The 26,489-nt window shown below is 49.9% G+C and overlaps 9 protein-coding genes across 9 annotated transcripts, besides 1 other annotated feature; 4 read left to right on the top strand and 5 right to left on the bottom strand.

The window, feature by feature from the left end:
- Window positions 1-26,489: part of a sequence feature (contig 1.49 342..206454(-1)) that runs on past both edges of the window.
- Window positions 906-3,470, top strand: ANIA_02795 (uncharacterized protein; the record flags this gene model as incomplete). The annotated part of the gene is made up of 2 exons (XM_655307.1): window positions 906-2,304; window positions 2,593-3,470. The coding sequence occupies 2 exons, from the start codon at window positions 906-908 to the stop codon at window positions 3,468-3,470; spliced, it is 2,277 nt and encodes a 758-aa protein (XP_660399.1).
- ANIA_02796 (uncharacterized protein) lies at window positions 3,728-5,945 on the top strand (the record flags this gene model as incomplete). The annotated part of the gene is made up of 2 exons (XM_655308.1): window positions 3,728-5,207; window positions 5,365-5,945. 2 exons carry the CDS (start codon window positions 3,728-3,730, stop codon window positions 5,943-5,945), a joined length of 2,061 nt encoding a protein of 686 aa, XP_660400.1.
- ANIA_02797 (uncharacterized protein) lies at window positions 6,501-11,534 on the top strand (the record flags this gene model as incomplete). Its single annotated transcript, XM_655309.1, has 3 exons — window positions 6,501-6,901; window positions 6,948-7,715; window positions 7,964-11,534. 3 exons carry the CDS (start codon window positions 6,501-6,503, stop codon window positions 11,532-11,534), a joined length of 4,740 nt encoding a protein of 1,579 aa, XP_660401.1.
- Window positions 12,135-12,652, bottom strand: ANIA_02798 (uncharacterized protein; the record flags this gene model as incomplete). The annotated part of the gene is made up of 3 exons (XM_655310.1): window positions 12,135-12,148; window positions 12,191-12,433; window positions 12,499-12,652. 3 exons carry the CDS (start codon window positions 12,650-12,652, stop codon window positions 12,135-12,137), a joined length of 411 nt encoding a protein of 136 aa, XP_660402.1.
- Window positions 13,316-17,111, bottom strand: ANIA_02799 (uncharacterized protein; the record flags this gene model as incomplete). Its single annotated transcript, XM_655311.1, has 10 exons — window positions 13,316-13,442; window positions 13,682-13,755; window positions 13,814-13,843; window positions 13,973-14,192; window positions 15,016-15,209; window positions 15,357-15,523; window positions 15,868-15,890; window positions 15,963-16,231; window positions 16,371-16,631; window positions 16,803-17,111. 10 exons carry the CDS (start codon window positions 17,109-17,111, stop codon window positions 13,316-13,318), a joined length of 1,674 nt encoding a protein of 557 aa, XP_660403.1.
- ANIA_02800 (haloalkane dehalogenase family protein) lies at window positions 18,089-19,718 on the bottom strand (the record flags this gene model as incomplete). Its single annotated transcript, XM_655312.1, has 4 exons — window positions 18,089-18,158; window positions 18,210-18,857; window positions 18,921-19,105; window positions 19,164-19,718. The coding sequence occupies 4 exons, from the start codon at window positions 19,716-19,718 to the stop codon at window positions 18,089-18,091; spliced, it is 1,458 nt and encodes a 485-aa protein (XP_660404.1).
- On the bottom strand, window positions 20,067-21,284 carry ANIA_02801 (aldo/keto reductase). Its single transcript, XM_050612638.1, has 6 exons — window positions 21,195-21,284; window positions 21,134-21,144; window positions 21,015-21,072; window positions 20,781-20,962; window positions 20,328-20,697; window positions 20,067-20,279 (listed from the first exon to the last, which is right to left on the bottom strand). Exons 1-6 carry the CDS (start codon window positions 21,267-21,269, stop codon window positions 20,127-20,129), a joined length of 849 nt encoding a protein of 282 aa, XP_050468538.1. The 5' UTR covers window positions 21,270-21,284; the 3' UTR covers window positions 20,067-20,126.
- On the bottom strand, window positions 23,143-23,755 carry ANIA_02802 (uncharacterized protein; the record flags this gene model as incomplete). The annotated part of the gene is made up of 3 exons (XM_655314.1): window positions 23,143-23,328; window positions 23,402-23,605; window positions 23,687-23,755. 3 exons carry the CDS (start codon window positions 23,753-23,755, stop codon window positions 23,143-23,145), a joined length of 459 nt encoding a protein of 152 aa, XP_660406.1.
- ANIA_02803 (uncharacterized protein) lies at window positions 25,253-25,810 on the top strand (the record flags this gene model as incomplete). The annotated part of the gene is made up of 3 exons (XM_655315.1): window positions 25,253-25,264; window positions 25,368-25,565; window positions 25,640-25,810. 3 exons carry the CDS (start codon window positions 25,253-25,255, stop codon window positions 25,808-25,810), a joined length of 381 nt encoding a protein of 126 aa, XP_660407.1.

Below are 26,489 nucleotides of genomic sequence, written 5' to 3'. Positions count from 1 at the left end.
ATATACTTGGTACTAAATCCTGCACGAATATATACGAGTGAAGCCTTGGCAAACTCCCCGCTTTCCAGGCTAGCGCTTCTACAACAAATGTGAAAGCCTAGGTATCGTCACACCCCGACTAAAATCCGCATTGTCATATCTACATGCAGTTTCTTGAGTGTACACTACCTGCTCCTCATTCTAGGAATGTTTCAACTCTTGTTATCTGACTCTACATGTGGTTCCAGCTCTTTGGTCCTCTCCACTAATAATATGCTTAGATTGGTCCTCATATATTTACTTTACTTCCCGGTCTTCAGATTAGGGCTTGTACCAAGAAAGTATATTCTTAGGCAGTTGACGAAAAAAACTATCGTTGCTAGTAGTAGTACTCAGTAGGGAACTATATACTCCACAAATCTGCGGAAACTATATATGACAGTGTCCTCGCTTGTCCTGGTAGGTTCCTTCTTTTATGCTCAGCCAGTTGGTGTCGGCGAATCAAGTCATTCATTAATAGCAAACGCTGCGTTGAATCGCTCATAGTTGGGAGTATTCAATATTAGATTCTATCTGAGGTTCATCTGAACACCAGTGGACCAAATTAGGGCAAAAGGGGCTTGGGCAGTCCATACCTGGCTAGGGCGCAACGCATTGACAATAATGCAAGTAATAACATGCGCCATCACATAGGTACCCTTGAAAGGGCCTTTGTATTCTTTGAGCATCCTCTGGAGGGTATCCAGACGGCTGCAGTATTATGCGCGCTCACGTGATAATTGACTGCCAGCATCTCCCTGCCGGCTAAGCCCCAATATTCCTTCGAATGGCAGGCATCACAGCGACACGACGAGGGGAAAACAGCACCCCTACTGCTCTAATAACTGATCTCTTACACTTGGCTCATTGCTCATCCCCTCCACCCCATGGAGGTGGATATCTCCCCCCCAGGCGGAACCCGTCCGGCGACTCCGCTCCTGGGTGAAAACTCTGACCCCCCCTCAGGACCTACCACCCCGACCCCCCTACCCCGGAACTCCCTGAAGAGAAGGGCCTTATTCTCCCCGCAGAAGACTCCCACTGCAGCTCCAGTCCCTGTATCCCATACGCCGCAAGCCCCGTCGATCTGCGAACAGGTCGGCATGGTAGCAGACGACCAGCTAGCCCTTCTTCATGATTGGAAACTAGCCATGACCTCCCTTGCCAAAGCTCTAGATCTAACTGTCTCCTCCCTACAGGGCCGCCCAAGAGACCTGGCCCGGGAGCTTGCAGCCAGATTCGTCACCCTTGCAAAGCAGGACTCCCCTCAGCAGATTTCTCAGATGCCTGTGGTTGCACCCCCACAGCCACCCAGACAGATGGAACAGCCAAACCATCCTCCCACTCCTGAAGCTTCCAAAAGCCCCCTGAACAGGCAAACCTCGCAGCCTACAACCTGGGCATCCCTAACAGCTCCAAGAACTGGCCAGGGGAACTGGCAAACTATTGCCCCTGAACACCATATGCAAGCCAAGCAAACAGCACAACGAAGGCTGAAGCAGTCAAACAAGACTGACCACCGCATCTTCCTCCGCCTCCCGGCCTCCTCCAGCCTCCGAGCTATTGGACCACATGGCATCCGGGTCACCCTTGCTGGGAAGGTTCCGGACGGGATCACACAGGTACAAGTAATATCAACCGGGTATGCAATCACTACAACAGAACAGGGCAAGGCTTTCCTACTATCAGAGAAGGCTGCAAGCCTAGCTGGGGATGGGTACTTTGAAATTCCAACAGAGTACCACCAGGTTATTGTCTCCCGGATCCCAAAACAACTCTGGTCCCTAGATGGATGGATAGATACAACAATTGCAGACATTAGCATGGAAGCAGAGCGCATTACTGGCATTAAGCCTCTCATGGCCAAGCTCTCAAAACACCCAGTAGAGAGGGACTCTATCACAGCAGTCATAGCCTTTCCAAAAAAGCTACAACACCCCCTGCAACTCTTTGGCTTGTCTGGCCTATCAAGGCCCACTCGCCCCAAGCAAAGGCCTTTGCAATGCACCCGATGCTACCGCTTCCACGATACAAGGGCCTGCCGCTCTAGTGACCGATGCATCTCCTGCGGATCCTCAAAACAAGATCATAACTGCCATGTACAGTGTATCAACTGCTGCGGCCCACATGCAGCAGACTTCCCAAAATGCCCAGCCAGACCCCATGTCCAGAGGAACATTATTACCCGCCTCTCGAAGGATGCTCTAGCTGCTATCCGCAAGGCTGGCCGGCTTGCCTTCCAACAGGAACAGAAGAAAGCTGAAAGTTCTAAACAACAAGCAGACAGTACCCAAACTACAAGCCAGCCTACAAGACAGCTCACCCAGGAGCTCTTAAACCAAACCCTGCCCTCCCCTGAACTATGAAAATTCTACAAGCCAATGTAGGAAGGGGGGGCGCTGCACATGACCTGCTACTCTCCTTTGAAGCAGATATCATCCTTGTCCAAGAACCTTGGACAAATACAGCAAAACACCTAACCAAGACCCACCCACGATATCAGCTGTTCAGTCCCCCAACCCGATGGACTGCCAGGCCCAGAACTCTAACATATGGTACGAAGGGATCTCCCAGCCCATTCCCTCCCGGAACCTATCTCTCCGGATATCACCACAATCTACACGGCAGGCCTTACTATTATCAATGTTTATCGGCCCCCTAATGACCCAGTTGCCCCTGCTGGTGCTGGCTCAACACCCTCTACACTTTCCACACTCCTAGGATATACCCCACCAGAGATCACCATCCTAGCAGGAGACTTCAATACCCGGCACCCATTCTGGCAGCCAGATACTGAGTCTCATGCTGTCACACCTGGCGCAACAGGACTATTAGACTGGCTTGATGCCCACGAGCTGGAACTTCGCCTCGAGCCAGGCACCCCTACCCGTGGACCAAATACCCTAGACCTAGTCTTCTCTAACATACCACTAAGGGCCCTAGTGGAAGACCATCTAAAGACTCCAAGCGACCATGCAACAATTGGAATAATACTGGAGCAAGACGAGCCTTCTCCTATTCACAAGCTTGGCTCTACCAACTGGGAGAAAGCCAGAACCCTGGCAAGCCCGCCTGACCCAACCCTACCAATTAACCTACTAGCCGAGCAACTGGTCCAGATATCCCAGCTAGCAATTCAAGGCGCATCAAGATACAATACTCGCAGACTCCCCAGGACCCCATGGTGGACTCCAGAACTAACAGACATACTACACCAAACAAGATATCAACAAAACCCCGACTATAAACAACTCCGGAAGGCCATCGTACGGGCAAAGGCTGAATACTGGAAGCAGCAGATCGAACAAGCCACAGCACCTACAGACGCATTCAAACTTGCTAAATGGATTAGACATCCAGACCAGCTTGCTGCCCCTCCCCTGAATGTACAAGGGGGCTCAGGTCTCTACCCCCGCAGGGCAAAGCAAATGCCTTCCTCAGTCACCTCCTAGAGAAGGGGGCCCTGCTTCCAAATCAAACAGAAGAGGGACCCCCAAACAAGCCCCTGGGCCCAGTACACCTGCCAACAAAAGAACACTGCTGGGCCGCTCTCTGTGCCCCACCCCCGTCTGCCCCCGGGGAGGACGGACTTGCCACCACTGCTTGGAGGGAGCTTTGGCCTGTCCTAGGAGACACAATCACACAACTATACTACAGGTGTATAGAGGAAGGCTGCTTTCCACTAAGCCTGAAGTCAGCAAAGATAATAATGTTACCAAAACCAGGAAAGAGGGACTATACCCAACTCAACACTTGGCGGCCAATTAGCCTCCTCTCTACCCTAGGAAAAGGCCTCGAGCGCCTTCTAGCACAGCAGATGGCTGTAAGAGCAATTCAGGCAGACCTGCTAGCCCCCTGCCACTTTGGGGCCTTGCCAGGACGGTCTGCCATTGACCTGGTCCAGGTCCTTGTACACAGGGTAGAGGAGGCCTTTCAACAGGGAAAGGATGCTTCATTACTCCTACTAGACGTGAAAGGGGCATTTGATGCTGTCATACACCAACGGCTCCTTTCTCACCTACGCCTGCAAGGATGGCATAAAGGCTTACTCCAGCTACTTGAGGACTGGCTTACTGGCCGTTCTGTATCTGTTCATATCAAAGAAAGCACCGCTACAGCACCAATCAAAGGTGGACTCCCCCAGGGATCCCCCCTATCCCCAATACTCTTCCTACTATATGCAGCAAGAATAATCTCTACCCTAGAGAGCTCCTTCTGCTATGCAGATGACATGGGTATATTACTAACTGGGAATACCCTGGAAGAGAGCTCACAACAACTGGTAGAGGCCTACAAGCAAATTACTGTCCTAGGGACAGAGACAGGCCTCCCTTTCTCAATAGAGAAAACAGAGATACAACACTTCTCTAAAAAGCAGCAGCAGCATTTCCCTATAGTCACTCTACCTGGTATAGGGGAGATTACACCATCCCTATATACACGTTGGTTAGGAGTTCTTCTGGATACAAAGCTTACTTTTAAAGCCCACATTAACTGGGTCTTTAGCCGCGGGAAACAACTCGCCCAGCACCTAAAGAGACTTAGCAATACCCAGCGTGGCTGTCCAGTGGCCTCCATGCGCGCAGCAGTTATACAGTGTGTTCTCCCAACAGCTCTGTACGGGGCAGAAGTCTTCTATACAGGAAAAAGACAACAATGGGTTGTTAACTCCCTGCTCTCTCTCTTCCGTACAGCAGCCCTGGCTATTATCCCAGCCTACAAGACCACCCCTACTGCAGCTCTGCTCCGCGAAGCAGACCTACCAGACCCAGAGGCTCTATTCAACAGCATCCTCCGAAGGGCAGCAGTGAGATACATGAGCCTTGATATTAAACACCCAATTGCCCAAATAGCTGCAGAGGCCACCACAAGCAGGCCCAAGACCAGGCTTAAAAGGATCCTCCAGCTCCTCCTTAGCCCCCTGCCAGAGCGCACCATAATAGGGCTGCCTCTCCCTCCCCTACGCATGCTTCCAACAGACAACAAAGACTATAGCCCCGCCCCATTACAGATATCAGTATACTCAGACGGCTCGCGAACTGGCCAAGGGGCAGGATATGGCTATGCAATCTACTTTGGCCCTATCCTGGTGACCAAGGGACATGGCCCCGCGGGCCCCAGGACAGAGGTCTATGATGCAGAAATCATGGGCGCTGTAGAAGGCCTACGCGCAGCCCTGGGACAACCATGTGTGGGTTACTCTACCCAGCTAGTTATCCTCCTAGACAACCTAGCAGCAGCCTCCCTGCTAGCAAGCTATAGGCCAACTCCGCATAGGCATGGACTGTCAGAGTCCTTCGGCCAGCTTGCTACCCAGTGGTTGGAAGCTCCCTCAATCCTAACCAGGCCACAGGAAGCCCCTTCAAGTCCGCTGGATCCCAGGCCATTCTGGGATTGCTGGGAACGAGCTGGCAGACAAGCTTGCAAAGCTTGGGTCCTCTATATACAGCCCTAACATCCCCCCATCCCCTGCATACCTACGACGGGAGGCAAAACAGTGGCTTCGTACAGAGGCATATACAGCATATGCTAGTAAGGCACCCCAAGCCTACAAGACCCTGGATATCAGACCCCATACAAAGGAAAGCCGCACCCGCGAGCACAAGCTTCCCCGTTGGGTACTTGGCCGACTCGTCGCCGCCCGTACAGGCCACGGAGACTTTACGGCATACCACCAGCGCTTCAACCACTCAGACTACCTGGAGAGCTGCTCTTGTGGCAAGACCAAGACCCCAGTACACTTCTTCTTCTGCCCATACACCAGAAAGCGCTGGAAAGATAGATGGAGATGCATAAGGGACGGCCCGTCAAAAACAATAGACTGGCTCTTAAGTACAGCTGCCGGGGCTGAAGAATTCAGCCGCATCGTGCAAGAATCATCCTTCTTCAAGGATATATGCCCGAACTGGGCCCGCCGGAGCGCTTGATAGTGCGACAGTCCACACATCTACCTGGATAAAGGGTACGGCCCCTCCCCCCAATCTATAGGTAGTCAAAACGGGCATCTGCCCTCGAAGACCAGGCCAGGGTAGCGCCGGATGCTTCTTCCGCTCATTTCCAACATATATTGTCCATAGTTGCTGCTTCAAACCTGTATCTAGCTAGTTTTAGGGAGTTCTGTTTAGACAGCACGTCCAGATGCCCCCTGGGAGGCCGCAGATCACGTGGGCCCCGTGATCCGCCGAGTGACGTTAAATAATAAAACCAAACCAAACCAAACCAAACCCCAATATTCCTTCGTACTTTACCCCGCCATGTTCTTTGCTCTTTTCTCACTCCGGCGTCAAGGCCAGCTGCATGGCTAGAGAACACACGACTTTCATTTAGCGGGCCAAGTATCAAGGATAAGCATTGGCCGCTGCCAGTCTGTTGCGAAGTTGGTGTCAACCCCGAGGTATGGTGTCGCTCAATTTCCTCTTTAGGGGCATTATAAGGTGCTGATAAATGCCAGCGTTAGACAACCGACTCGATTTCAAAGCGCAATGGCGGAAGCATTGGGTCTGGTCGTCAACATCGCTGCAGTCATCCAGGTAGCAGCCGAGGTTGCTCAGCTTAGCTACAAGTATGCCCGGGATGTGAAGAACGCACCACGGACCCAGAAGGAGTACTTGCAGGAAGTCTCAGCTCTCATGGAGGTGCTTTTCCGCGTGGAACAGGCGGTTCAGGATGTAGAGATCACCGGTTTGTTACCGGATCGGCCTTCGTCACTAAGCGCGGACACCGTGATGGACTGCTACCGGGCTCTCTCTGGTCTGTATTTTGACCTACAAAAACGCCGATCACGGTTCCTGCAACCGCTTCATGAACGAGAATGGCGGGCGCATATTGATATGCTTACCAGATACCGGTCGCTTTTCGTCGATTTCCTATCTTCTTGCATCCTGTACGCTAGCCCTATCCCGTTTTATTCATCTAGCTAACAATAACAGCACGACTGGAACTGCAACTTATAATAAGGTGTCGCTTATAAAAGAGGACCAAGATCGCAGTCTTCTCCTGACGTGGTTGCCTGCTCCAAACGCCTCGGCACGACGGAGACCGTCGCCATGCCCTGGGACAGGAAGCTGGTTCCTGGGCAAGGGCTCAGTCAGGCAATGGTTAGAGGGCTCCAAAAGCTTTCTATGGTGCTACGGAGTACCTGGAGTTGGAAAGAGTTTCCTTGCCTCTCATGTAATCGACCACTTACTCGAGGCCCCCACATCGCCGGATTATCTAGTACTATACTTCTTTTGCGACTTCTCATCCCAGGATGAGCAGCGGGTCATTGACATTCTCCATCATCTGCTGCGTCAGATCATCGAGCAGGGCAGTTCAGAAGTGTTAACTCTATTGAAGGAGTCATGTAAGGATCCTGGCAGGCTTCAGCAGGCCGCCGAAGTGACGCAGCTGATTGCGACGGCGGGCTCAACGAGACAAATATACTTGGTGCTAGACGCGGTTGACGAATTGAGAGAACCAACTTCATTTCTGTCGCACATCACGAACCTCGTCCCGTCGGGCATCAATTTATTGATCATGAGTCGAGATGTACCCCACATTCGGAAGAAGATGACATTGGCAACGCATCTTGAAGTTGATTCAAACCCCGGTGACCTCAAAGTGTACATCGAGTCGCGTTTCCGAGATAGCGACTTCTCCGACGAGGTTGAGGAAGAGGACAAGATGATAGAAGACGTCGCCTCGAGCTCCGGCAATCTGTATGTACATCTTACTCTCGATTCTCTCATACTCCGGATTTTAATGTATCCAGGTTTCTCCTTACTAGGTTACTCCTTGATGATATTCTTGATCTGGCCTCGATTAATCAGATACGAAAGGCGCTTCGTAAACCGCATGCAAGTCTCCATCAGGCATTCCAGGCAACGATGAATCGCATAGAGTCGCAATCTAAAGGAAGAAGTTCCTTGGCTCGACGACTACTTTGCTGGGTTACATATGCTAAAAGACGCCTGAAGCTGAAAGAGATACTCTGCGCCTTCTCTGTGGAGGAGGGAGAGGAGTTCGATCCTGACAATAAGCCAAACTCCGACGTCCTCCTCCGAGCCTGTCATGGCCTGGTCGTTGTGGATAGAGTTGATAGCACTGTTGGGCTCGTCCACGCCACTGCATATGAGTTTTTCAGAAACGGAAACGTTCTAGGACAAGAGGGCGATCATGACATTGCGCGTACCAGTCTACAATACCTCATTATGAGCAACATATCTCCCTGCATGACATCCACAGAATTGCTGAAACGTCTCGAGTCTCTAGAGTTCTTGGATTATTCGGCAAAATACTGGGGTCAGCACATCCGAGGGCCGGATGAAGAATGTCAGCTAGAGGGACTTATAACCAAGTTGCTGCGCAATAGTAAAACCAGAAATGGGGCCTTTCAAGTTCTGCAGTATAGACAAGAATTCTCCGACGTGTCCTTAGGGGGGGAGATGCTGCAATCAATACCAACAGATCTGGGCACACTACATGTCGCAGCCTACTGGGGGCTTGCACATACTACAGAGATACTTTTGACCAATGGAGCGAGCGTCTATGAAGTAGACACTCATAAATGGACAGCCCTTCACTGGGCGTGCTCTCGAAATCATGCCAATGTCGCCGCCATACTGGTCGAAAACGGGGCTGATGTTAATGCACGTGATATACAAGGCTGGACTCCATTATTTTGGGCGGCGTTCAAGGGTAATGACCAGATCATTAGTCTTTTACTAGACCATGGTGTCAATCATCTCTCTCGAGGTACGTACGGATGGACTGCCTTGCACTGGGCTGTGTCCAGCCGCCACCCGGAGGCCGTGAAAATCCTGCTTGAGCACCACGCCCGGTCACAGGCTAAGGATACAGAGCTGCTCAAGATGAGCATTCAAGATGTCATCGCCTACGCTGAAAGCGCCCAGCCCGTCAAAGTCGCTGCGGATAGTCAGGATGTGGAAATATTCACCCTCCTAGCTCAACACCTTCAAACACCGAAGGGCATTGTTGGGGATGCGCAGTTCAACGAAATCTGGGCCAATGCCCGGTTTGACCAGCCTGCCTCAGGAAACCCTTGGAGAACACTGACAAAGAGTGAGGAGTTCAACGGACTTGAATCCAGACTTCCGAGATTCACTGGACCATTTGCGGATGATTCAGAGCCGTATCGAGAGGACGCGACGGAATGGAAAACGGCTCTTCTTACGTCTGCTATCAGAGACGGGCAATTGTCGTCAGCGCGCATCCTCGCCAAAACAGGGGCAGATGTCGACTCTGCGCTTTTTGCAGCTTCCTGTCGGTCTGATCCCGAATATGTACGTTGCTTACTGGAAAATGGCGCAGACCCAAATAAGCCTTCTTATGGGAAGATTCCACTGCATGAAGCTGTTCTTAATGGGTTTCTGGAAACTACAGCAGCCTTGATTGACGGGGGAGCAGATGTGAATCAAAGAGTACCACTGCGGCGGGACCCCTATCGCACGCGGTATGAACGTGGTCCGGCCACCACTCACGTCGGTGCGACGCCTCTCATACAAGCATGTGGGTTTCTCTTTCTGTCCGATCCGGAACTTTCTCTACAAATGGCTCGGCTTCTCATTTCGCACGGAGCGGTGGCCGACGCAAAGGATGACTCGGGCATGACGGCTTTACACTATGCTGTGATGAGGCCGTATCTGCCGTTGATAGAACTTTTGGTGAGCTCTGGCTGTCCAGTAGACGCTTGTGATATGAAGGGCCGCCTGCCAATTCACTGTCTTGGGAGCCATATGCATAGTTTATATCGCGGAACTCATCAAGCCCAAGAAAACAATAGTTTATTGGAAACTGCTCGTGTTCTTATCCGAGGCGGACAGGGTGCTGATTCTGTCAGCATGCTGAACATGCCTATACATCGTGGGATGAGTGCCATGAAAGATCAAAAGAATAGCTCATCAGACGAGAAAGATAGCCTCGAATGCCTTACGCCGTTGGATATAGCACTAGGGGCGAATAGGTGGGAAGTCGCCATCACGCTCTACCATCTCGGTGCTCGCATCCCTGATGGTCTAGATCTTGGGCCTATAGCATCAGCTGCTATTGCAGACTTTGTGGCCAACGCTGTTGATCTTCTGCTTGATAATGGTGCTCAGGTCAGTCCGTCTGCGGTCCATTCTCTTCTAGGTGCCCTTCGGCATCGGCTGTCAGAGAGTAAGAGGGTGAACGAAGACCTATCTCAGTTTAGACATATACTGGGCAGGATCATACTGGCCGGAGCAGATGTTAATTTCCGGTCTGAGAACGGCGATACCGCGCTTACTGTCGCAGCCAGAGCAGCAGGCCCAGTTGATGTTTTGAAAGACCTAGTAGACATGGGCGCAGATGTGTTCTCCGCCTCAGGCACTAGCTTTGATCCAATTATCACTGCTGCTGTACATGGTGATACTAAGTGTTTGGATTACATTCTTCATGTTGCTGCAGCCCGTCCTAGAGAGGGTCATTGGACCGGAATTCTCGGCAAACTGGGAGAGATTTCTGACCCCATCACGCGTGTATGCGTATGCCTTGAGAAAGTAGGAGCCTTGGACAGAGTTAATGACAAGGGGCGCACGATATTGCATCTGGCCGCGGAAAGAGGGAATGTGCCGCTCATTACCAGTTTATTGGCCCACGGCGCACGTCCTGATATCGTAGATGCAGACGGTCGATATGCTGTCCAGTACGCAGGAGCAAATCTCAAGACCGACGCACTGCAGGCACTGTTGCCTTTGAGGACTGCGATTTCCGGAAATGCTGAGACAATAGCTTTTTGGCTCAATATCCTCTCCCAACCAGTCGAAATTCCATCTGAGTACGGGCAACGCCAGAGCATGTTCGAAATGGCCGTCATCCTCGGAAACTTGCAAATGACCCAACATCTCCTGGCATATGGAATGGACCCGAACACACGGCTATCAGGATGGTGGCGTGACGGGAAACCACTGCTGTACTATGCAGCAGAAAGGGGGCATTCCGGTCTAGTTGAGCTTCTCTTGACCCAGGGCGCTAGCGTAGACCTGACAGATTTATATGGCTGGACCCCTCTCCACGCAGCGTGCTACTTTGGCCACACTGATACCGCCAAAATACTGATAGAAGCCGGCAGCGACGTGCACGCAGAGACTTCGCAATGGAACAACGATAATGTGAAACCGACTGGCTTGTACCGGAAGGATGCCTACGAAGCCCAGCCTCTCCACCTGGCAACAATGGCCGGGAACTCGGATATTGTCAAAATGCTCTTAGAAAAGGGGGTTGATGCACACGCACAAACTAAAAATGGAAAGGAACGGTGCGGTAGCGGCCATGGTCCAACTGCTCTTCATCTGGCTTTGGATACCGGGGATTTCTATTGCCGTTGGGGCCTGCCTTTGGACGCGAATCGGCTTCAGATTGCGCAGTGGATGGTCGACAGAGGCCTTATGGCCCGGGGAGTCGTTTCGAAGTGGGGTTTGAGAGAGATCTTAAAATTCAGGGACTTTCCTGATCTATGGGATGCCCTTAGGGCTGAGGAGATAAAGGCGCGGGGATAGAGTGGGGATGAAGATATACGACAGTATTAGCGAGATGGTAAGGCAAGGCTGCATAGGAATTCTAATCTACTGAAAATAACTGAAGTTGACACTGAACCCGGACTAGCAAAGACAAACAAGAGTCTATTGCAACGGCACTTGCTCAAAATCTCCCCTTACTGTCGACCTTTTCCCGTCTCGAATAACGAACGAAGGATGCCAGAAATTCAGAATCGCCATCACCAGAACCATGAGAACCGCATCAAAGATATAGATAAACACCTCGTGGCTCATGATATACCCGCCATAGCCATCGATGAACTCGACCATTCGAAAAACGGACCGCACCAGGATTAGTATAGACACCACGTACATGGCCAAAAGCAATGTGACCCAATTGCGCGCTGTTATGTTCCCGCACCAGTGGCCTTTCGTCTCGGTAGACATGACGGTTGGAGATTTATTTATACGGATGTGAAAGACGATCGCTGTGATGATGAAGAACCCGAAAAAGACAACTTGCACCGCCAGACCGATGATTGTTATTGTCTCGCCAACTCTAACGGTGGAATGATCATCGCTGGACATTAGACCGCCGCCTGCATACATCAGCGCCGGCGTTCAGCCACTATATCCTATCCATTCAAAGTTCCAAGGGAGAATGGGGAGGGACATACCTCCGCACTGCATCAGGAACGAGATAACATCTCCCGTCACGAAGATCTTTGTCATCCAGTTCACTCGTACAAGGCTATGCTGCTCAGCAGCCAAATGGACGATCAACCGGCCGAGGACCATGTATATGCTCGCCGCATACAGGGCTGGGGCGAGGAGGATCAAAACCGTCTGTAGCGCGTATAGCGGAACAGAATCTGGACTGTTGTGACCGAGAATTCGGAAGATGTAGCCCAATATTTGGACTGCAACCGATACTTAGTGCTGAAGCGAAGGTATCGCAAAAGGGGCAGGGGACAAGAGGACGTACAAATACCACCGATGACGAACGGGATGAAATACAGTGCTCGAGCTTTGATCAGCTGGTAGACGTGGTACGCCGTTGATATCCCGAAGAGGACAATGAAGATACCCGCCGCAGGGATAGAGGGACTGTACCCGTAGATGTTGTTCTCGGTTGCCATACCGTCTGGACTATGTTCCTGTCTGTGTGCAGAACTTGAACTGTGAAACATCTGTTGTCTTTTATACAACATCAGCATAGGGAGGATAGCACCGCCCCCGCCAAGCCCTAGTCCTCTGGTTGCCTAGATGGACTGAGACAGATTCTCGTATGGATTTCGCATTCGTTTTCGCTTTCGTTCTTTGTTCGTTCCTCGTTCAGCTCAGGTTCGAGAATCCACAAATAGGGAGGCTCAGCCTGTGGATCCACAGTAGCCAAGTAGAGTATAGTTAGAGCTTAAGCAGGGGTCTAGATCAGCTATTTTATCCTCATGGCTGGTTGGGACTGTGCTGATTGAGGTGGAATTGAAAATAAAGCGCTAATACAAGAATCGGGCAGCGCAATAGGAAATTGGTGATAGTCTATCTGAACCCCAACCATGTTTAACACTGTTCCTCGCTATCGTTTCCTACAAGGGCCAGAGTTCAGGCGATGCAGTCGGGTACTAATTTTTCAATATCTAAGAACTTAGCTGGAGCTCTTTCTATAGCTGGCCGTCTGCCGTAGACGCATATTTCATTTTTTCCAAGATATGCATGCGGGTATTGGCCGGTGAAAGGCTCCCGTATCTAGCATATCTACACAAATTGTGCTGCCTAAGCAGGATTTAAAGTCAGCAGCGTGATTAGCCCGCCCAGCAAGCTATGCTGACATATAAGCCTCGTTTCAAGTTAAATCGCCGTGCTGACGCTGGCCCTAGCTCCAGATTCTGCGCCTCCAACTCGAGTCTGTTGCGGTTGCCGGTCCCTTCGCTGTAGATACACAGCAAGACCCAGCGTGCCCACTACACAGACGATCAACCCCACTGTTAGGGAGTTACCGACTAGGATGGGTGCGTAGTTTGTGTTGTATGAGATTAAAGGGATCCAGGCGTTGAGGGCGCATCTGACAATACAACCCATTAGCTACGCGCAAAAAAAAAAAAAAAAAAAAGAAAAGAAAAAGAAAAGGAAATATATTAAAAAAAGATGAATATAAGGGGAAGACATACGCGATCGAGTTTGTTGACCCCAGGATAATCTTGCGCTCGGGACTATCTCCCGCGCAGACTTCATTGACCCTCGTCTATGATTATATCCACTTTTCATGTATATTTACAGGGAAAGTAAGCATAGGGACGTACCAAAAAACCGGACCAGGACCTTGCGCGAATCTACTACCCTCAGCACAGGTTCTATCCAGGAAAAGGCCTAACATACCCAGTAAGATATTAACTCGCCCACTTCAGCCCAAACGGCACCCCATCCCAGATGGCGAGATTCATCGCCGCAAAGAAACAGACCGTCAGCGAGAAAAAGACGATCGGGTACCGAATCTGGAAAAGGTCGCTCGTCCAGCCGTAGAGGAGACTCGTTAGGATCGTGATCGCGTTAGTGACGGTGGGATACGTGTTCATCTGGGACACAGAGTACCGGTTCAGACTCTTCAGCCAAAAGTTCATGTAGCTGCCGATGTTCTCGGAGCAGATGAAGAAGCTGGCGACTCGAAACTTAGCATTTCTCCTGGGTAAGAGACCGCAAAGGGAGAATATGGATCAAGGAAGAAAGCACGACGCACGTATAGTAGGCCGTATAGACCCAGAAGTGCCATTTGGAGAGAACCCTCTTCGTTCCCTTATGTGATCTGTTCCTCGAGGCTCCCTGCCCGACGCATTCGGCTCAACGCGAGTTCCTTTCTTCAGGTCTCAGCCACATAACTCGCATATTTGACGGCAGATCAAGCAGAGCGAGATATCCCCGGATTGCCATGGGAAAGGTAATAACCCCGTCGTTATGAACAGCCAACGCCAGCCACTGAGCCCGTGCACGCCGTTCATGCCCGTGTAGAGGGCCGCTTGCTGTCTGACGTGTAAGATACTGCCGCCTCGTTGGGGCGTTGCAGCGCTCTTCTGGAACATTAGAGATGGGTGAACGTGCCAAATACCCACTGAACATACGCCCAACAAATGCGCTCCCGAAGAATATATATGCCCGTTTGGCGAGCGCGCGCTTCGTATATCACCCGCCCAGGACCGTGTACACGGCCGGGTAGAATGTACCCCCGCGAGCCCAACGAGAAAGCGGCAGGCATAGAGTTGGTACGGGGTCTTGACGGCAGCGGAGGAAAAGGTTAATATAACCCAGAGACATTCCCAGGGGAGGCACCAGATGAAGAGGCGGACTAGATGGATTATCACTAGCTGAACCAAAGAGTCAAAAGGAGGTGTGATGCAGCGCCGTACCGCGGGTACAGATCATTTGCGACGGAATTTGAGAGATTACGTAGCCACTGGATACGTTTGTCAGAGTCCTGGTCGGATTTATACTGTCGACAGGGAAGACGTACATTGTCCACATGGTAGTGAAACTCTGGTACTGGTTTCCCGTGACGTTGAGCTCTTCTTTCATCCCCGCGAAGTATGCGTTCCCTAGACGGTCCGTCAGTTCACCGGTACGAGGAGCCGGGACTTGAGTACCTCCGGTACATGGTCTATCACCTACGCTCGGCACAGGAGGACTCGGAAGCGAGGAATCTCCGAGCTAAGGGCACACAGATTATAATGCATTAAAATTTCTTTTCCATCAGCCGATCGCCGTGTTGCAGGTTCTGTAGCCGGACGGGGAGTGGCGGTATGTACGGAGTGGCCCAGTCAAATCATTGTGAATATTGCGGATGCACTGGAATACCCTGGCGGGTTCTTGAAGAGTACCACCCATCGCGCCGTCAGGCCGCCAGTTGACCAAGTCGATCAAGATCGCTTCAGTTTGATCTAAGTTGCAAGGCCTGAGGCGAGGTTCTGATGAGGCCGCTAGAGCCCGTTGGTACAGAGGTTGGGAATCTCTTTGGATAAGAGCTATGTGAAGGCATTAGAGGGTATTACTGCTGAAGGTGAGTGTCTCCATTCAGCTATATCTACCTGCTGGAGCTTGGGCTGACGGGTTGAATGATAGAATGGGCGCGCGCTCGGATAGCCAAGGACCACAGGTTTTGTACGGGTATCGTGGGTAGCCCTGACAAGGAAATCGTTGCAGGAGTGCCGCAGAAGTATTACGGTTGATGGCTAGGCATTATAACACACTGCATTAGAGAGTCAGTCACGGAATGTGAATCTGGGTTCATGTAGTGATTGTATATTCACATTCCTCCACTAGCGCATAGAGCTAGCATGGCAAGAAAAGGAAAACTCACATAACCTACCAACCCATTGAGTCTGCCATACTCTGGATGACTTAGAGTATTATAGCCCTTTAGCTTCTCTTGACTTCCTTCACGTCCCTTCCCATCAGTCATACCCATAACACAAATACCCGCCCTGAGTACTCATAACCTCTGCGATGGTAACATTCGGCATGATTCCAAACGAAGAGAGCTCATAGTGGAGAGTCGCATTCTGCCAACCACCGGCGGGCTCTATATTCGCGGTATGGTTCAACGTCGGCCCGCTGATATCGTACAGCCGGTTGATAGGGTCCTGCTTCTGCCATAGCCACCAGATCCGGTCGACGTACATGTGGTGCATGAAGAAAACCGAGTCGCCCGGGGAGGACTTGATGTCCGCCATCTAACCGAGACAGATCACTTGTTAAACTAATTGGTTCAAGATAGGTGACAGGAACACAGGCCTAGGGCACAGAAGACTCACCACACCCCCGATATAGGTATGAACCCCCTTGTGCGGGATATTCGAGATGCAATCCCACCATGGCGAGTAAGTAAGTGTTATACGAATTGCACATATATAGCATGGTACTGTTAGCGTTGGCAATGGCGTTCTCGTTGTCCCAAGCCCGACGCAAGCAGTACTCGGTATCCTCGTCTCCAGGACCGATATGGAGGGTCATGTTGGCAAACCGGCCATCCGTGACGCTTATGTCTGAACCTGTCCCGTTACCCCCGAATGCATCAGCCCCCCACATGGGCGACTGCCACATATTCCCGCTATCGGCGTCGAGCTGCTCGTTCTACCAGGGAATGGAGCCGGTATAGCCGCATTCGTCGCGGAGGAGCGTCTCGTAGATGTGCATGTAGTAGCAGTGCCAAGGAAGGAATTGACCCTATTCATATGAGTTCCGTGATATCAACATCTTGCGCTGGCTGGCTGGTGGGAGCGAAGAGACGAGTCATAGACCTACCACGTGGTGGATTATATCTGCATACGCTGTATTCGTCATACCCCGATGTAGAGCCTGCAAATCACTAAAGCGGCTTGTTGTTGCAGTCAGCCCGGACTGTGCAGGTTTCTCCATCAGACACTGAAGAGCGTCGAGGAAGGCTTGGTGTTGTGGTCCGGTCAGATGTCGCCATTCCTTGCGCACTGTCATTCTATCTTCGGTGCATCCCTCGCTGAAGAAGCCGTCAATAGCGTACGAGGCCGATGCACGCTCCTCTAGCCCTGCCGATGAGGAACGAGCAGTTGCGCTAGCCGTGGCGGACAATGCCATAAAAGCACCTTGAATTAGATGTCTCGTTGCGTTTACCTTGCTCTGATAGAAGACTGGGGATCAGGGTACAACAAAATGAACAACAACAGAAGGTATTTCAATCAAGTATAGAGATTAGTAAAAAGATACCCTACCTTTATAGATCGAGACTCTGGCTAGTTGAGCATCTCTAGTTCTGCTAGAATCAAGGCGCTGCTCTCAAACCTCAAGCTTTTCTTGTCCGGATCCATTCCGAGCTACGTAGAACCACCTCCACCTACACGATATCATTTACCTTACGTAGCCGGCTACAAGAAGCCACATCGCGGAATACTTCCGAGTAGACGCACAAGGAGAAAAGAACGACCTCTGGTACCTACTGTGTTCAATACCTGCTACAACCTTCTACAATCCAATGTTGCAGGTGCTCTTATGACCCTATAGGAATATACACGATCTTGACTTCTAAACCAGACCAGCTTCCATAAAGCATCCTTTCATTCCAGTCCTGCAGATGTCCGTGCTAAGGTACATTTTTCTCAAGAGGTATGTTAGCTTGGCTCCATTGGCTTCTAGAAGGTCTAGCCCTGCACTTTCCACGCGGCCGAGGCCCACTGCCAGCCCTAGTAATAGGCCGAGTAACAAAACGTAGCAAAATACGTATGCCACTGCATATGCTACTGCGTAGCCTTAGAACGGATCCAAGCAAGTGTTATATCTTGTCAGAGATAAATTACTCGAACTTCACCTAAGGTAGGGAGATGGATCAACTTGAACATGAGCTCGTGGGATAGTATCTTGTAGCTGCGCTAAGATGCGGGGAATTTTCTTATGAGTTTCCTATTTTCCTTTTTTTTCTTATTTTTTCTTAATCACAATTTTATTTACATTTACTATATTTTGTTCTTCTCGCTTTTTTGCTTCTGGATAGCTCTGTCTAACTACGCCAAGACAAAGAGACCCAATACTCTCTTGCTAAAGCCACTTGAGTATCCCAATCAGATGAATAAACCACAAGTACGAATGGCAGCCAGGGCATATCGCATACCATATAGAGTGACTATATAGCTATGACACCCAGATTCTATCCTACTTTATCACGACTCTTTCCTCGCACACCTCGCAATCAACCCGGCAACCTCGCCCGCTTTGCCTTCCATCGGTAAATGACCCGCGTTCATTATCCACATGCCCCTAGGTGCCCAAGCGACCATGCGGTCGGGATGGATTGCCCTCGTAAGAACGGCCTTGTAGTCTCGAATAAGCGGATCTTTGTCCCCGAAGACGACCGCGATCTCACATCCTTTATCAACGGCGTCTTTAGCCCCCCAATATCTCCGGACCTGGTCACCCTGCGCAGACAGCCGAGCTTGCGTGGTTAAGCTGTCCCAGTTGGCGGGTCCGGTGAGGCCTTCGATCAATTTCCAGGCTCTGGTTTGGCGGAGCTGGAATAGGACGAAGCGAGGGAGGGAAGGGACTGAGTGACTGAAGCGGGTGATGGATGATTTTGCGGACCGGGGAACGTCGGCGTAGGGTGCAGCGAAGGCATGCATGTCTGCCTTGGACAGCGATGGCTCGAGGATGCGGTGGATCATCGACTCGGGCAGATACCCGCCTAGCAGGCCGGTAGTGCAGTACCAGATCCTGTTCAGCAGGCGGTAGTGTAGGCTCGAGTCGCTCAGACGGGGCGGGAAGAAAGTGTTGAGCAGGAAGAGTTTGTCAACAGTCTCTGCGGGGAGACGCGGAATAGTACAAAGAGCAATGCAGCTGCCGGCTTTTAGCTTCTAAGTGCTGAATGATGAAGTTGACGAAGGAGGAGATTTGGCGTACCCGCCCCAATCGTGCGCTGCAACAATAGCATTCCGCAAGCCTGTGACCTCAAAAAACTTGACCAGCGTGTGGATATGCAGCTCCGGTGTTATGACCTCTTGCTGGAGGATCTTGTCACTTCGACCGTGGCCCAGCCAGTCGATTGTGTAGACGTCGTGGCCGCGGTTGAGCAGGGAGGGGAAGACCTGTCAGGCCTAATTAACATCTAACCATCAAGAAAATGAAAAAGAGAATAAGACGTACATTTCGCCATGCGTAGCTCCAGCTCGGATTCCCATGTAAGAACACGATCGGGCGATGTTCTCTCTTTCCGTCCTGCAGGACCGAGCTATAACTTGCGTGGAGGTGAATATACCTCACTTTCGCACCGCAGACCTCAAACTCCTCCGTCTCGTTGGCCCACGGCGCCGTTTCCATCCATCCGCGGCTGTTTCTGGCGATGCTGAAAACCTCTTCTGGCTTGAATCTGTATGATCCATCGAGCTGTGCTTGCGCGAGTGTATCTGACTTGTTGCGGTATGTTTCGGTGTGCTTTATCAGCCGGGACCAGCCGGATGGCCCAACGAGGAGGTGGATAGAGTTCTTGATGGTAGCTGGGAGTAACGAAAGAAGGAACTTGTACAGGTAGAGCGGGAGGAGAATGAAGACCAAGATAAGACGGATGGTGGTGAAGGAGAGGACGAAGGAGCTCAGATAGCCGGCTAGTGTTAGGATTGCCATTGAGGCCGTCTCGGTGATGTGGGATGCGAGCTTGTATGCTCGGTCTGTTTGGATGTTCAGATTGAGATGGAGCGGCATTTCGACAGTTAGCTGTTGACGGTGAAGAGTGCATGCCATTGATGTTCATTATAAGGTGGTGGAGTGAATTCATGATGATGGGGTGACATCATACTCACCCCCAGCTTCGAATAAACGTGCAAACGATTTTCACATGTTGGGCCATATTGAGCCCCAATGCTTAGCTTTGACTGTTGATCGAATCAGGATGGCCCGTAAATCCATATCTGCACCCTATCAAGGTTAAACTTGAATGAGCGCCGTGTTGGCTCAAGCACGGGCTATTGTGCTGATGAGCCCAAATCTACCCCATGCCATACATATGATAGGCTTTGATCATAGCTAGCCAAATGTTTGTTGCTGCAATAATTCTGATAGAAGTGTGGTTCTGCGGGTTTGAGAAGCCTATGCGAGCTATTACGAAGATATCTAGTCCTTCTCCACCGTAGGATCCCATGCACAAGGCTCATACTTGCCCGTCTCGAGCTTCGCCATATCCTCCTCAGTAAGCTCAAAGTCAAAGACCTCTGCATTCTCCTTGATCCGCGACGGGGTCACTGACTTCGGCAGCGGAACGAATCCCTAGCATTATCAGCACCGAGACCCAGATCCCATATTGGGAAGACATACCTTTTGCAGACTCCACCGAATCAACACCTGCGCCGCGCTCTTTCCATATTTCTTCCCCAACTCTTTCAGTACCGGCTCATCACCCCTCTGATTCCTCACTATAGGACAGTAAGCCTGAACGACGGCTCCATGCTTTCGCAGCCAGTCCACAATATCCGGTCTTGCAAGCCACGGGTGAAGCTCGTACTGTCCGACATCAATCTGTCCGCCACCACCCGATGAGATGTACATCTGCAGCTCCTCGAGATGGTGAACGCCGAAATTCGAGACGCCGATCGAGCGTGTTTTGCCGGCTTTTTGTGCCTCCACAAGCGCCTTCCAGGTACCGAGACGACCTTCTTTTCCTCCGTAGGGAGCGTGAATCAGAATTCTGTCAATTGTCAGTTTTTCTCTCACTCTCCCCCCCCCTCCGGTTCCGGTCACGGGCTGTATGGTTTAGTCGACGAGACGTACAGATCAAAGTATTCGGTGTTGGCCTGCTTGAGACTATCCTCGATACTTTTCTTTGCGGCCTCGTAACCGTTGGCGCGCGGGGGAATTTTGGTCGTCAAGAAAACTTGCGAACGGGATAGACCAGCTTTGGCAATTGCGGCCGTTACTTCTTTCTCATTCTTGTAAGCGGCGGCAGAGTCGATCTTCGCACATCGTCAGCCATGCGATCGAATAAACGTGCGGGGAGAGTGGTACGTGTCTGTATCCGAGCTTGAGTGCCTCGACGGTGACGTTTTCCGCCACGTTTGTTGGGCTGCGGGAACTGTTAGTAGCCGCAGATTCATGCGAAACTATGGATTGAGTATGGGCGTTACGTTTGATAGACCTGATTTCAATTAGGCTTCAGTATTGCAGTGGAGTTGTCAGGGGACGTACACCGTATCCGAGAATGGGGATCTCGTACCCCGAAAGGAGTTTTTGAGTGGATTTGAGAGAAAGGTTTCTAGCCATGGTTATTGCCAATGAAGGGAGTGAAAAGCTGTTTAGAAGATCTGGAGACGGCAGTTGGCCTTTAAATAATTTCCGAGAATTTCGTCATAGCGATGATAACATGCGGGGTTCCGCTTATCTCCGCATCAGAGCTTTTGCGGTCGCTTGCGCGATGTTTTCACCCGGCACAATATCTGCTCACTTAGGGCTACTTCCAGTATCGTAAGCGTAGATTAAACAGCTATTCACGCGCAACTAAATTCAGAATATGTAGCCGTGCCGGATACCTGAGCATGAAGGTAAGATTTGCAGCGAAAGATAATGCGTCTTACCGACTGCTGTATCAACCATGACACCAAAAGAGCCCCTGCTTATATGAACCTCGCATCAGAAACCAATAAACTTCCTAATTTCTTGGTTCAAGCGCACGGTAGCAACCGCCTAGGGCTTGACTTTGACTTGCCAAGATTCCCGGCGGTTCGCATCAAGCCCTAACTGCCAGCCCAGCCGCAACAGCTAAAAGCGGGCTTTGAACAGCACGGCTAGCTTGACATATACGACAGTCAGTCATGTACTCTCTGTGATATTCCAAGAGCTAGATGGGCTTGCTGTTTGAGTGGGATATTTGCGCACAGAAACGTACTCGGGGTTCGGATTCTCTCTGGTCAATTGGCAGGCTCTGCGGCATCGCGCAGCATTTCAAATGGACATACTACACTGCTCGCACTGAATTTGGTTTTATCAGCGCTCGAGGTAGACCTGATATACATCAAGCGGCCATCAGATGGGCGTTAAGTGCTTGTAGACTATCAGGACGGCGCTAAGTACGCAGAAACGGAAGCAGCCGGGTAGTTAGTAGGTTTAAAAGGGCAAAAGGCTGTTTCGATTAACTGAATGGTTGCAAGACCCGGCCGACTCGACGTTGCGGAAATCTGCTAGGTGAATAGAAATAATCAACGAGACAAGAATAAAAAAATAAAATTATGCCGCGAAAGCAGTATCTTATATTGTGCATGCTTTGTCCGGACCTTCGTCTTGTCTTGTCCTCCAGTTAATTATTTTTCCAAGGCAAGAGAAGAGCTTCTCGCTGGAGACATGGATGTCATTTACGGTGTATCCATGATTAATATTTCGACGAAGCACGAGAATTTGTTAGATCTAGATGTTTGTGAAGATTCTAGCTGTTGATAGCCAGTGTATGGACATGAGGCAAAGATAATACCAATACTGAATTGCCTTTGTGTGCATATGAAACTATTCACAAGCCTGTTACTCACACAGCAGCAGATTTGTCTGGAGGGAATATATACTATCCCGCTTCTATTGACTTCAAAGTGCTTAGTTTGTAGGTGTTAAAGACAAGTAACATGATAAGGACCTGTTCACAGCTTAACACGCACACTATAGGATCGTCAACTTGGCCCGGCTTGGAGCTCGATGATATTGATACGACAGCACTACCTTGAAAGTAGAAAACGACAACTGAGTTGAGAAACTCATCTTGTAGCCCTGAAGCTACTTGATTTCATACGTTGTGGCTAATCGATCCTTGGGCTAGTTCACAACAGGGACAACTGCGGAAAAAGGCACCTCTCCATCGAACAGAGCTTGTCTTTCAAGGAATGCTATAGTACCAGCTGGAAAGAGGCCATGAGAAACCACGGCCTTTTTACCGCATGATCAGGGTTTGTATTCAGACATTGTTGAGAACAGCTAGTTAACTACAAACCGTTTTATTGGGTAGTCAACAACACATACTAAGACAGAAGCAGACCAGAAGGTAAAGGGACCGTCGAGAGCCAGCAGGAGGCCAAAAGAACAAAGAATATATAACCAATGAACTCTAAATCGTCCAAGGATATATGAAACTCCGGGTCAGATCAGAGAAGAAATTTCATCCCTGCCAAGTGTGAACCTTGCACTTAGCGGGCTCCTGCACGATAACAGACCATTTATCCGGGTGTGTAAGCAGTCCACCAGCGACTTCCTCTCCCTTATAGATATCTTTGCACTCATTTAGAAGAACGGAGGCACCTTCGGCAATATGCTTGACCTCCATACTACGAGACTTGGTAGTATCCTAGCAACGCAAATCCATTAGACATCAATTTCACACCATTCCTGATATCATCCGGGCTGAGGGGACCACGTACATCGTTGCACCACCTAACCTCTGCATTTTGAATACATGCAATCTGCTCACAAGAGTTCGGGCGAAGGGTGTGGACCTTTGGAGGCGCGGGAATGTCACCAGAGTGCCAGAGCTTCCCGTCCGCCATGGCGCGAAGGTAGGTGATCGCGTCTTTCAAGTCTTTTGTGGGGGCTGCGAGGGCTTTGCCAGCGCAGCGGACGTGGTGCTAGAGAATGCAAAGGTTTAATATGGACTGTATCTAAATGAGAGTGATTGATAGAAGGGAGGTAGAGAATAGGCAACTTACACCGGAAACCATGACAGCGAATACGGCCACGACTACGAGTAGAGCTCGAGTGCTGTTGTTGAAGTACATATTGGTCTCTGAACTTGGACAGCTACAAATCAAAGTAGCTCTGGGTGGTAATTATGCGAGGACCTTTGCTTTGGGAGGCTTAGTAGACTTAGTACTGAAATTTGATGTGTATTGAGGACAGGGATGCTAGAGAAGGAAGGAAATTTTCCAGCAAAATTTGAAGTCTTATATATTGTGATGCAGAGCCATCAAATGTCAGCCAAGGATGAGGAAGAAATTTTCATGGTGAATATCTCTATCACCAGAGCTGCAAGTGAAATGATGATTTTCTCGAGTAGCCAATGGCCATCATGAAGACAGGAGTGCTGCAATATGAGAGTCGCTCGAGCAGTTCCAGAGAAACTCAAGAAGGGTTCTAGTTTCACAAATATTGTCAGAAATGGAAATCCTCATGTCTAAACTGGCAGCTGGAATGGCTGCGAACAGTGATGGGAGAGGCACACGGAGTACCCTCCGAATAGCAGGAGGGCATTATTTCTGGCTTCATCCGCTAGACAGTCCATGCTCTCCGCTAACTGATGTCTTCTACACATAGACCATGAACTTGTCTTTGAGCCCGGAGCGATTAAAAATTTGGAGGCCATAGCTACGTACGTGTTATGGCTATATCTACAGGACATTGTAACCGCGTCTTGCAGGCATGGGATAATGGACTTGGTGGGAACACACATGTTCTCGCGCCATTCGCTTTGAACTGACCTTGAGATTTTGAATGTTGTGCATATCTGGTATCTTATTAGGGACCTGGAGACGGTTGATATATTGTTATGTACTTAGGCGGCATTTGAGCTGCTAGCAAAATGACGACACTAGTTCCTACCCGAACCGCCTTTCTGAAAGTATAGCAAAAGATTCACCGCAGAAACTAAAGCTGCACATTAAGATAGGCTTAGAGTTAGGGATGGGAATGGGAATACATTGGCAAAGAGAAGCCCAAGAAGTGTTGCTAGTCAAAGTACATGAGTAAATCAGGAGCTGGATCACAGTGACAGCGGTCACCTACCAAAGAAGATAAAGAGACTGGAGGAAACAAAATTACTTAGTCTCATCCTGTAACTATAAAGAATGTCAGTCTGTTATATTTAAGCATTGCATGTAACAAGATTTTCCACTGGCATGACTGAGTGAATTGTATCATATTCAATATAACACATCTGACAATGTGTGGTTTTAAATGGTCATTCACAGATTGTTTCATTAACAATTACTCTCCCATACCTCTTTCAGAGTCGAAAATCTTCTTCAAGGAAGCCCAGGACATGCATAAATAACCCAGCTCTGCCTCTCCTCTTCCATGTCCCACCCACCATCATTTTCCTCGTGGTCTTATAAAGCCTTTGCTTTGGTCAAGTATCCGGATCTTCTCTCTGTTCCATCAAGCATCTCTTCATCTTCTTAAATCCTTCCACCAACAAAGAAAACACGTTCACTCCCTTGAACACCGATATGTGTGCCATAATTCAGGTTATTGCCATTATGATATCTGTCCTTGCCACCATGGCCTGCGGTGTAAGTGCTTCATTTCCCACTGACTTACTTATATTCTTTTGACTCAATCTATTTCATCCTTGGTTAGCATTTCATGTAACACTCTAATCACCTTTCTTACCAGGCTATCCACTGCGCCGGAAAAGCCATTGCTGCCCCTGCCGACGGCTTCAGACACGGCCTCGACCAGCTGCGCTACATTGAGATGAACGGGGGCATCAGCGGTCCTGGAGGTTCTCTTGAACCATCCATGGGTCTGGAACCCAACACCTGCGGCGAAGTTTACTGCTTCTACAGTACCAGCATCCGCTGGTGTAACGAGGTGAGTCTTTCACAACATCCTCTATATACTTTCTATCTGTCACGACGTCATGGCTGACTTTACATAACTATCAGGACAAAAAGCACTACAAGACCATGTTGTACCAGCACATACGCGAAGGAGCGCAGGACGTCTACCACAAGTGCTTGACGAAATACAAGGGCAAGGATGTGTCTGGCGGCGTCATTGACCACAATGACAATTGGTCAGTTATTGTGCAGGAGGATGCGAGGTGCAAGCATTAGGCTTTGGTTGCGTTTGGTCCGATCTCTATGGAGAGCTTCAACCTCATTTTTGATGCAGCCACGTCTGTTTCTTTTCTAATGTGTTCTATCGTCCATAGTATGAAGCGGTCCTTCAACAGGCCCATTTTCCTTTGGGATTGCAGCGATGACCAACATCGGCCATCAAGAAAATGAGCTGCAGGAGGGTTATCTGGACATCATTTTTATCTTAACTGAATACCGAGATGGATCTGTTCACGCTTTTTCTTTCACCAGAGTAGTTAGTAGCTTTTTATGACAATCAAAACTTCGTCTGAAATAATTGGTAATGCCAAAACCAGCATCTCCTTTCACTCTACTAAGAATAGTCCAAAAGCTTCAATGAGTGAAATTATGCAGTATTGACGTAAATTAGAATTACACATCTGTGAGAAATATTAGTACCATAACATTTCACACTTTAACAGCAGAATCATTAGCACAGTTTTAGGTCTCTAGCTAGAGTTTGGGCAGGCTACCAGAAAAATTTATATTCGGATATTTGTTTATCGATTAGTTATCCTGGCACCACTGTAGTTCAGACGGAAACAGTCGATGAGGAGTTTATATACTCTCTCGGCTAATTCCGTTGGCGATTACTCCGGACCCTGTTCTCAATGGGACAGTAGAGCTAAGGAAAATGGCCCGGGGAGATGGGAAG

Source organism: Aspergillus nidulans, chromosome VI (genome assembly GCF_000011425.1).
Source record: "Aspergillus nidulans FGSC A4 chromosome VI".
Classification (NCBI taxonomy): Eukaryota; Fungi; Ascomycota; class Eurotiomycetes; order Eurotiales; family Aspergillaceae; genus Aspergillus; species Aspergillus nidulans.
This window is presented reverse-complemented; position numbering and strand designations above follow the sequence as displayed.